At 43.6% G+C, this 11019-nt stretch overlaps 1 protein-coding gene across 1 annotated transcript in view; it reads right to left on the bottom strand.

Annotated features, from left to right (window-relative positions):
* Araf (A-Raf proto-oncogene, serine/threonine kinase) overlaps nt 1-6661 on the bottom strand; it is a 12479-nt gene extending 5818 nt beyond the window's left edge. The window contains exons 1-10 of the mRNA XM_031345986.1: nt 6377-6661; nt 4883-5038; nt 4627-4730; nt 3594-3696; nt 3350-3504; nt 3134-3232; nt 1514-1655; nt 1386-1413; nt 1155-1294; nt 856-1058 (exon numbers count right to left, since the gene is read on the bottom strand). Coding sequence (XP_031201846.1) covers nt 856-1058; nt 1155-1294; nt 1386-1413; nt 1514-1655; nt 3134-3232; nt 3350-3504; nt 3594-3696; nt 4627-4730; nt 4883-4978 — 1070 coding nt within the window. The 5' untranslated portion in view covers nt 4979-5038; nt 6377-6661. The remainder of the gene's footprint in view (nt 1-855; nt 1059-1154; nt 1295-1385; nt 1414-1513; nt 1656-3133; nt 3233-3349; nt 3505-3593; nt 3697-4626; nt 4731-4882; nt 5039-6376) is intronic.
* Between the last annotated feature and the right edge of the window lie 4358 nt (nt 6662-11019).

Here is an 11019-nt window from a genome sequence, read left to right as displayed (position 1 = left end):
TCAGAAATCCACCTGCCTCTGCCTCCCAAGTGCTGGGATTAAAGGCGTGTGCCACCACTGCCCGGCGAGAATAAGTTTTCTTATTGTGGCATCCATTGTGTTTATCTGATAGAGGGGGAAGCCCATGTATGCATCCTCAGATTGTCAGAAATTATACTTTCCTGATAACAGTGGTAGTATATATGTTTAGTATGGTGAAGCCCTGGGTTACACATACATACACACATACACACACACACACATACACAAACACATATATGCACACACAAACCCTATACAGCCTTGCTTATATAAAATAAAAGCACAAAGTAATATGCTACATAATAACTGTAGTGGCTAAAAGGGTGCCACCCTGGTTTTTTCGGTGTGAATGAATTAATACGGTGTTGATTATACCTTAATTACAGCAATTATAATAACTACACAATGGGACTATAGAATATGACTATAATTAATATTGTTCTTTGCATCAAAGCAAATTAACAAGCCTACAACACAATAAATGTAACAGCAGTGACTCAGCAAAAGAAAGGACAGATGTGAGCACTCCTGGAGCTGGAATTACATAAAATCTTCATGTGTTAAATAATCATGGGAATGACCTATGGCTAGATCTAGTTCACAGCCAGCAAATAGCAATGTTAATCCAAAGAAACATCATCATCATTGTCCTCATCATCAGCCCATTGCTCAGAGAGGAAAGGGTCATCTCTTGGAGAGAAATTAAGCCTAATTAAGCTTCCAACATGGCACAAATAGAGTAGACACCCAGGAAGTACCCCAGCATGGCTTTTTCCCAAACACTAAATGCTGCCTGCCACCATCCTGTCCCACTTACACACATAGCGACCTCACCTGAGCACCTGCATCTCATTCTTGAAGGCCTGGGCCTGCTCAGCGGTAGGTTGGGCAACCTTGAGCACTTTCACAGCTACATCGCCATGCCAACGCCCCCGAAACACAGTGCCAAAAGAGCCTGTCCCGATCCTCTTCAACAGCTGTACCTCACTGGGTGGCACCTCCCAGTAATAGCCTGAGTCCCGGTACCCCAGGTTCTTCTGTGGGCCAGATGGGTGGCATCAGAGGGGCCTACCCACAACCCTTAGTCATAGCACTCAGGCTGTGGTGGTCCCCAAGGATTTCCTACGGCATACCACTTTTTTCTTTTCATCTGCCAAGGACTTCCGCTCCCGCTGTTCTGAAGGTAACTTGGAATGTGGGGACTTCCTCCCTGAAGACACACTAGCTGGGCTAGGGCTACCCCGAGGGGCTCGATCACCACTTCTACCAGCAGCTGTGGTTGTACAGAATGCTGTGAGTGGAGGCAAGTGGGATAGTGGAGCAGAGAGAGCTCAGGGTGCAGAAAGGGATGGGGGTTCTCTCACCATCGGTGCTGAAGCTCTGAGCAGTAAACTGGAAGGAGGTGGGAGCAGAAGTCAAAGTGAGGATATGGCAATAGTAATGGCTTTAAGCAATGCTCCATGCTCCCCACTGTCACCTCCTTGACACCCACCTGCATGAGGCTGGAGTCCATGGGAGCTGTGGTGCTGACCATGTGGACGTTAGGAGTAGATGTGGAGCGGATGCGCTGCAGTGGGGGATTGGCAGGGGCAGGGAATGAGAAGTGCTCCTGGTCACGTTGCTGGGTAAAGGAGCTAATAGAGAAAAGGCTGTGAAATCTCTGCAGAAGGAACTAGAACGCAAAGAAAGCCCAACTCCACCACCCTGAATGTGCGTTTAACTCATAAACAGTACATGTCTGTTGGTCATACCAGTAATCATCTGCTCAAGATGCCTCCTGTGTGCCAGATTCAACTCTAAACAGAGGAGATCAAACTGTGGATACCATAAATAAAAAGCTCTTGCCTGGGCTGGTGAGATGACTCACCGGGTAAGAGCACTGACTGCTCTTCCGAAGGTCCTGAGTTCAAATCCCAGCAACCACATGGTGGCTCACAACCATCTGTAATGAGATCTGATGCTCTCTTCTGGTGTGTCTGAAGACAGCTACAGTGTACTTACGTATAATAATAAATTAAAAAAAAAAAGCTCTTGCCCTCGTAGAGTTACTTTTAGCAGAGGTAGAAGAATAAAAAAACAAAATATATAATGTGCCTATTAGTGATAGGCACAAAAAGAGGAAAATAAAATGAAGGAGGTAGAAAATGTCCCTGGGGGAGTCAGGAGTGGGTTCTCAGAAAGGGTAATATTGGGGGAAAGGTCTAAAGAAGGAACAATGAAGGACAAAGATAGTTGGAGAAAGGGTAAGATATGACTTTTTATTACATATCATAATGACATGTATTTTTCAAATATATTATTTATTTTATAATAATGAGCATTACCTATATTAAAATGGCAACGTTTTCAATACACATATTATCATATTATGTAATACACATTACACACATCATATAACGATTATACATATATCACGTTACAAAACACCTTTTTTTACTGTTTTAAGACAGTCTCATGTAGCCCAGGCTGGCCTTGAACTTGCTACTTAGTGGAGGGTAGCCTTGAACTATTGATCGTCTTGCCTCCACCTCCCATGAATTATACCTTACAGAAAAACATTCTTCTGTTACTTTCACCATCCTGAGATTAAATTCACAGGTAAATTAACACACATATACTCATAACTACAAATAATACATTAACCTTACTTTTTATATATTACGTAAAACTATATGCTATCATATCCAACATAAGTGAAATAAAAGTACTTTCTGATACAGTAACATTTATTTCAAAGAGAAAAGACTGGGGTATGGTTATACTGGAAGAAATGAACAAACTAGATGATTTTATATATACACTTGTAATGAATAATACGACTTGTTATTTACTCTGTATCAGAGCTTGCTTTAAGCATTGCCAATATCTCAACTCTTAATCCTCTTCAGAACCCACTAGGGAAAAGTCTCATCCCCTCTTCCCAGATGAAAAAATGAAACATGGAGTGAACTGGGTGCCTTACCAATGATCCCACAATCCCATGCCCTTATTCAACACTTATAGGTACTCAATAGTATTTATCACGTAAACAAATAAATGAAAGTATAATCTCTCAGGGTCCTCCATTCCTTCTTTCACTGGCCCCCTGGCCTTTCATCTATGACATCCCTACCTGGGACCCTGGGGGGTTAGCAGCTCATTCACAGAGAGATTTGAGGGAGCCTCCTGCTGCCTGGAGCCTCCAGACAAATCCTGGATGCTGTGGTAGAACCTTGAGGACATAAAGGTGTAAAACAAGAAGGCTGTGAGTATACGATGGCTGACTGTAAGCCCTTGTACTTGGGCTTCTGTCCTCCCCATCCCTCAAGCCACCCCAGGCTGGGCTCACTGTCGGCGGTTGGTACTCATGTCAACGCAGACGGTGGGGACCTTGGAGGAACAATGCTGGTGGAACTTGTAGCCACAGGTCTGGCAGCGGAATCCATGGAACAGAAACTTAAGGCAGAAGTCACAGAAGGCCAGGCTGAAGAATGTCTTCCGTACCTGCAGCCACAAAGCAAGGAAGTGCAAGCCTGACTGAGGGCCCTCTCTGTCCACACTGTGGTCTCCTCCACCATCCCCATTAGACTTACAAAATTGTGCATGGTCAGTGGTACATCTTCTAGGACCTCCACAATGAGCTCCTCACCATCCAGAGGCGCAATGGCTGTGTCCCAGGCAGTGACTGTCTTTCTTCTGCAAGAAGTATGGGAGAGAATGTGAACAATGGTGGACTGGGGCCATACTAGATAGGGAAGTTCCAAAAGTTCTCTCAGTCCCATCCATGAACTACTCTCCCACATGTTTAATTCTCACTAAATTAGTCACTTTTGGGCTGGAGAGATGATGGCTCAGCAGTTAAAAATACTTGCTTCTCTTTCAGAGGACCTGGGTTCAGTTCCCAGCACTCACATGGTGGCTCATAACCATCCATAACTCCAGTGGGATCTTGAACCTTCTTCTGGCCTCCATAGGCATGAGGAACACACACAGTGCACATACAATGCAGTCAAAACACTCATACACATAAAAAGGGTAGCATTTCAAATAAAAAATAAAGTTAGTCACTATTCTTATTCCCACTTTATAGATGAGGAACAGGCTCAAGCATATGTGAATTGCCCAAGGTTTAGGATCACTGGTATACCCACCACTCCCACATTTAATCCATGATCTTAACCATGTGGTGAGAGACAAATGAAACTACATCTCAGGAGTAGTAAGCCAGCACGGTGTATAAGGGGGCTGATGAGACACTAAAACAGGTAAAATGAAAACATGAACTCCATCCAAAACATAAAGGCACCAAGGAACACAAGAATAGAAAGGTCAATGAAGACCAACTCCACAGTGCATGGGGACCATGAGAAAAGAAAGAGCTGGTGACTTCAAGAAATTGTGAAAGAACAAAACAGATGAACTCTGGAAGGTAACAGACTGAGGTCTTGAGGACTGAGTGGATAGTGAGTTGCAGACCTTCCAATGGTCAATGAAGGGAAACAAAAGATGTCACCTGGGTTACCTCAGATAGTGGAAGATTCCAAGACAAATGAAGAGGAATAAGATGGCACTGAAGAAGGGAGGTGTATAGGGACCCAGTGAATGGAATGGGGTTTCCATACTTACCCTTTGATGAGTCTGTAGACCACGCAGCAGTCCTGATTGAGACCCCGCACCTTGAGGGCCTTGTCCAAAGAGTCATAGACACTCATGCCTTCGCGGACAGTCACCTGTGTGTGTGTGTATACAGAGGTTGGGGTCTTCAGTACCCCTAGCCAATTATTCCTTCCCTCTACAATAGCCATTCCCTACCCCTTGTCACCCTTCTGATCCCACAGTAGGACCATCTGGAACCCCTGCCAGTATTGCCTGAGTAACTCACCACTGTGCGCTGCTTGTTAGGCAGGTACACTTTGACAGTGCCAACTGCCCGAGATGGCTCAGCCCCACCAACAGGAGGGCCTCGTGGTGGTTCCATGTTGCCTAAGATATTTTTCAAGATGGGCTGAGGTAGGACTGGGCAGCTGCCATAGGCCTCCTAGCAGAGGGCAGAGGAAAAATTCAGAGGTCTAGTAATGACAGCCTGAAAGCAGAGTGGCAGAGGACATATAAAATTCCATCTCCAAGCTCCCACTGTTCCCTGAATCCCACTTTTTATGAAACAGCCCAGTGACAGTAACCCTTCTCTGCTGAAAATCTCCTATTGCTTATCTCGCAGTTGAGTACCAAGATCTGAGATTCACTGCAGTGAGGAGGCAGTGCACACGGTTCTGGACAGTGCAGAACACAAGATTCTTCTAGAGACTAATGGGGAAGTCAGTATGTACTGCACTGAGGGTCACAGGTCTCAGGCACACAATGGAAATGAACAGGATGTCTTAGCTTGATCAGAATGGTGATCAGACACTACAGGGAAAGAAGTCACAGACAGGGAACAAGAAAATGGAGGATTCTCAAACCTTGTCTTTAGTTTGAAGGAAATGAAGACATGAAGACTGTACTAATGACCTTAAAAGGGCACTGTGGGCATTCCAGAGCATGAGCTATAAGGCTAATAGTAGAATCAAAAGTACTGTCAGATAGCTAATAGAGGTCACTAGACTCTGTGATGAATTCACAGAGGTTCACCATACAGTATTCTAAAGAGAGATGTAATAAGAGTCACTACGGACTGTGAAAAACAGCTGGATAACAGACCACATTACACACTAAAACAAATGCAGTGGCAATGATGGCTCATCAGAAAACACTATCAAGAGGAAAGGAAAAGGAAAACAGTGGTATCCAGGTGAAGAAAATGGAGGTTAAGGTTGGGGGAAGGGTTTCCAAAAACTGTACCTGGTAACTACTGAGGGGTCACAAACAGATTACTGGTGTAAACACACTGTGAAATCATGGAAAGAGATTAGGGTGAACTAGGGATAATGGGATAATCTTCAGACATTTTCCTAGATGGCGTAGAATATTAAGAGCAATAAGGAACCATGGAAGAGCGCTGCATCTCCTAGACGTCGTGAGGAAACGTCATCAGACATTTTAAGGGGTTTAAGAATTCACCTTGGAATTTCGCACCCAAGTCCCAGACCCCAGACCCAATTTGGCTCGGTCCCGCCCTCCCCAAGGGCTTCAAGCTCTGTGCAGGCGCAATGCCATTCGCAGCAAGCGAAACCACCACTGCATCCTGCAGGCCGACTCCTCCATCTACTCCCACGGTCGATGACGACGGTCTCGCCCAGGTCAAACCACTCCTTTGGTTCCAGGCGGGAGAGCGCTGAGATTCAGACGGAAGCATCTTGGAGCTGAGCTTTCGGTCCGGACTTCACACCCGGGTCCCGCAGCCTCTCCAAAACCCGAACCCTACCGGGCCTGCCCTCACCTGTCACACCGCTACCACCACCACCGCCTCCATCTTGGGCTTGTCTTCTTGTTTCCTCTCTCAGTCCACCACCGTCCCTCGGCTTTTTGCTATTGGCTCTCCAGGACTCGTCTCTCCATTCTCATTGGAGTAAGATTATGCCCATCAAGACAGGGCCAGCGGAATGTGGGTCGTGTTCCGGATTGGGAGGGGTGAGCTCAAATGGCTGTCTCTAGGGCAAATTCGCCTGTCCTGATTGGCGCGCAGGCGCAGTCAGGGCGACTACTGCGTGTTAAGGACTTTAACCCTAACAGTGCTACAGAATAAAGAAGCTTGTCCTTTTTTGGTGTAAGTGTCTGAGGCACGACTCGATTTCAGATTTGTATTTTCTGGCCATTTGAGACTGATCTTACAGGCTTAAGGATATGAGCAAGAGAGAGAACCCTTAAATGCAATTTGGCCAGTACTGTAAAGCACATTTTAAAGGACTCTTCATATATCTTAGTTTGAGGGTGGACTCAGACTAAATGATGTTCAGTATTTACCAGACTGTAGTCATAACTTTTGCTAATTAGCGGATCTGTGCGGGAGGTCTGGCTGGAGGGAGGGAGGCTTCCCTAGGAAAGGAATCAAGGAATTTAAAAGACAGACCACAGCTGGCTAGGTGAAGAAGGGCGGAATTGTTCTGGAATGCAATACTGTGGCAGCCATTTGTGGACGTATTTTAGGATGACTATGATTCTTAAACTGAACTTACCCATGCATCAGAATAAGAAACGGCACAGACACAAACACACACATACACACATGTACATATGTATGTTCCTCTATTCTTTTTCTTGGAGCATTTCCTTCAGAAAACTTGTATTTTCTCCATCCATTTGAGATATGTGTAAATCTTCCTTAAAAGCTTAGTATGGTTCTAGAGTTGTAGCTCAACAGGAGAATGAACCACAAAGCCCTGAGTTAAATTCCCAGCACCCCCGTCCCCACCCCCGCCCCCTGCCAAAGACTATGGAGGTCTCTGGCCAGTTTTACAACCACAAAAAAATTTTCCTGTCGGGTGTGGTGGCGCACGCCTTTAATCCCAGCACTTGGGAGGCAGAGGCAGGTGGATTTCAGAGCTCGAGGCCAGCCTGGTCTACAAGAGTGAGCTCCAGGACAGCCAGGGCTACACAGAGAAACTCTGTCTCAAAAAAAAAAAAAATCCTTAAGGGCCTTGAAACCATCTCTATCAAATGTAACAACACCCCTATCTCCCTGTCTGATGCGAACATCCTCTATGTGTCTAGCTCAAAGTTGTTACTTCTTTCTCATAAGAAATGAATCTTGGTTTTCAAAGTTAAGTAACAGATGGCCACCCTGACTACTAGATGAATTTAAGAGAAACTCTGTGTCCCAAATGGTACGGTCACGTTTTCTTACTTCAAAACAAGCTAGTAGTTATTCTAAGAACCTGTATGTAATGGGCTGAGTCTGTTAGTTCTATAAAAAGATAAGATTTTTTTCTTTAAATTCTCTGCAAAAATAGGACAAGAAATAATTTGAAAATCAATCAATCATGTAGTCCAACAACATAATTTCTAAGTGTTTACTCTAGAGGAATGAAAACATATACCTACATGGTATGCTGGTAAATATTAACAACCAGGTTTTCGAGAAGAAAATAGCTGTAATTTGTAACCGTTGTCAGTTGTGGTATAAAGATTCCTACAGTGGCTATTTCAAACTAGCAATATGACATCACTGAACCAAAGTTAAGAGAGGCCCTAAATTGGCTGTGGTGAGCCAACCACAGCATGTTACATATCCACACTAAAACATGTATGTACATACTCAGATTAGCTTTATTCATATTAGCAAAAGTAAAAACTAAAAACAAACATACTAGAAACAGCCTTGGTATCCAGCAAAAGAATTGACCATGAACTACGACAATGATCACATAATAGAACACTCAGCAATCACAACTATAGAACAGCATAGATGAATTTCCTAGACCCAAGTTTAAAAGAAAAAAAACAGGCACTAAAGAGTAATATTATAGTTTTCAATGGAATTCTAAGCCAGGAAAAACTGGTCTACACTGAAAGAAATCAAACTAGTTGTCATTTTGGAGAACAGTAGAGAAAACATTACTATGGTGTGGATGTGGTCTGTTCTTGTCAAAATTCATGGTGAAATTTTAGGTGCCAATGCACAGATACTGATAGGTGGGGGCATTCAGGGGAATTGACATCTTTCGTGCAAGACTGGATTAGTTCTTGCTCTTCAAACTGAGTTATTGGGTGCTAGGGAGACAGCTCAAGTTGGTAAAGTGTTTCATAAGTGTGAGTGAAGTACTCAGGTACTTCCCACATAACAATAAACCAAGTGTGGTGATCTGTGTTTATAATCCCAGTGAGAGGAGGAAACAGCAAGATCCCTGAGACTGTCTGCCAGCAAGTCTAGCTGAATCAATGAGCTCCAGGCCAATGAAGAAGCTCTGTCTCAACAAACAAGGTGAAGTCTAGCAAGATGGTTAAAGGTGCTTGTGTTGCAGAGCAGCTAACCTGAGTTTGATCCCTGGAACCCCAAAAAAGTAGAAGGAAAAACTGACTCCAAAAGATGTCTTTTAACCTCCACATATATACTAGAGCACTTGTGTACCCCATCATGCATGCACAAAATAATAATATTCGTAATAATAATAGTAAACAAAGTTGATGGCACCTGAAGGATACTGGAGGTTGACCCCTTGTTTTTATATACATGTACACATATGTACAGCTGGACATTCATGAATTCACATGTATAAAAGATAATGGTGGATGCTGAAATACCTGTTTGTGTGGATATATATGCACATGTGCATGCAAGTTCATGTGCATGTATGTGTAGAAGCCAAAGATTGGCCTAGGATGGCTCTTTCAACTCATCTCCACTGTATTTTTTGGAGAGTGTCTCTCACTGAACCTGGAACTTACTCTTTTTGCTAGACTGACTGGCCAGTGAACTCCAGGGATCTGCCTATTTCTACATTCTCAGCACTGGGATCACAGACATACATTGATGATAGCTTTTATCCTCAGGTCCTCATGACTGCATGGTAAGTATTTTACTAAGCCAGGACCCAGGACCCAGGATGAATTATCTGACCTACTTTGTCCTCACTTTATAAAACATTTTCTTGCCGGGCCAGCCTGGACTACAGAATGAGTTCCAGGACAGCCAGGGCTACACAGAGAAACCCTGTCTCAAAAACACAAAAAAAAAATTTAAAAAATTAAAAAAAAAAACAAAAACATTTTCTTGTCAGGCAGTGGTGGTGCCAGCACTTGGGAGGCAGAGGCAGGCGGATTTGTGAGTTTGAGGCCAGCCTGGTCTACAGAGTGGGTTCCAGGACATTGAATCCCCTGGAATTAAAGGTGAGCCAAACTGGAAGAACAGCAAGTGCTCTTGACTGCTGAGCTATCTCTCCTGCCCTCACTGCTCTCTTTTCTGCACTCCATCTTTCCTTTATGGGGCTCTTAGTCAAACATGTTCAGGTAAAATTCTCTTGGATTCCCTTGCCTTCAGAACTTTAAGCCCAAATTAACCTCTTTTTAGACTAAGGCCTGCATAAAGAAATGTTTAGAGACAATTGGAATGTTCTATGTGGATTTTTTCAAAGCTTATTAGACCCTATATACTGAAAACAGTTATACATTGTACTATATGTTCAATATACATCAATGAAAATTGATATAGGGATAGGGTAACAAGAAGTTGTTTGTCATATTACAAGAGCTAAGGCTCAACCCCCAGCACCACCAAAATGTTCATGGGAAAAAAAGGCTCCAGACATAACTCTAAACATTTTAGTTTCTTAGAAATTACTATGGATTGAATTGTTTTTAGAATTTTCTTTTCTGAAATTAAATTTCTAGGCCCTTGAGTCCCCGTCTCCCAGTGCAGGCCCATTGCATTGTAATGTCATGAGCACCTGCTGCTGGAACTCAGTGAGAAGGTCTAAAATGCTTGGGAGATCAAGAAAGGGATTTTTTTTTTAATTTGAATTCACTTAGATATTATTTAGTTTGTTTTAAAATATGTTTAAGATTTTATTTTTATTTCTAATTATGTGCATGTGAGTGCCCACAAGAGGGCACAAGGGGTTAGATCCTCTGGAGTGCTGGGAATGGAACTTCAGTCCTTGTCTTAGTTAGGGTTTCCATTGATGTGAAGAGACGCCATGACCAAGGCAACTTTTATAAAAGACAACATGTAATTGGGGCTACCTTACAGGGTCTGATGGTCAGTCCATTATCATCATGGTGGGAACCATAGTAGAGTCCAGGCAGGCATGGTCCTGGAGGAGCTGAGAGTTCTATATCTTGTTCTGAAGGCAAACAGGAGAAGACTGGCACAGCCCACCCCCACAGTGACATACTTCCTCCAACAAGGCCACACCTATTTCAACAAGGACATATCTTCTAATAGTGTCACTTCCTGTGGGCTAAGCATTCAAACACATGAGTTTATGGGACCAAACCTATTCAAATCACTGCAGTCCTCTACAAGAACCTTACTTACTTTTAATCTCTGAGCATCGATCTAGCCCCAAGAACTACTACTTCCTTCTTCTCCTTCTCCTTCTCCTTCTCCTTCTCCTTCTCCTTCTCCTTCTCCTTCTCCTTCTCCTT

This window comes from Mastomys coucha, chromosome X (genome assembly GCF_008632895.1).
Source record: "Mastomys coucha isolate ucsf_1 chromosome X, UCSF_Mcou_1, whole genome shotgun sequence".
NCBI classification, from domain to species: Eukaryota; Metazoa; Chordata; class Mammalia; order Rodentia; family Muridae; genus Mastomys; species Mastomys coucha.
Note: the sequence above shows the minus strand (reverse complement) of the source record. Positions and strands in the feature narration are given on the sequence as shown.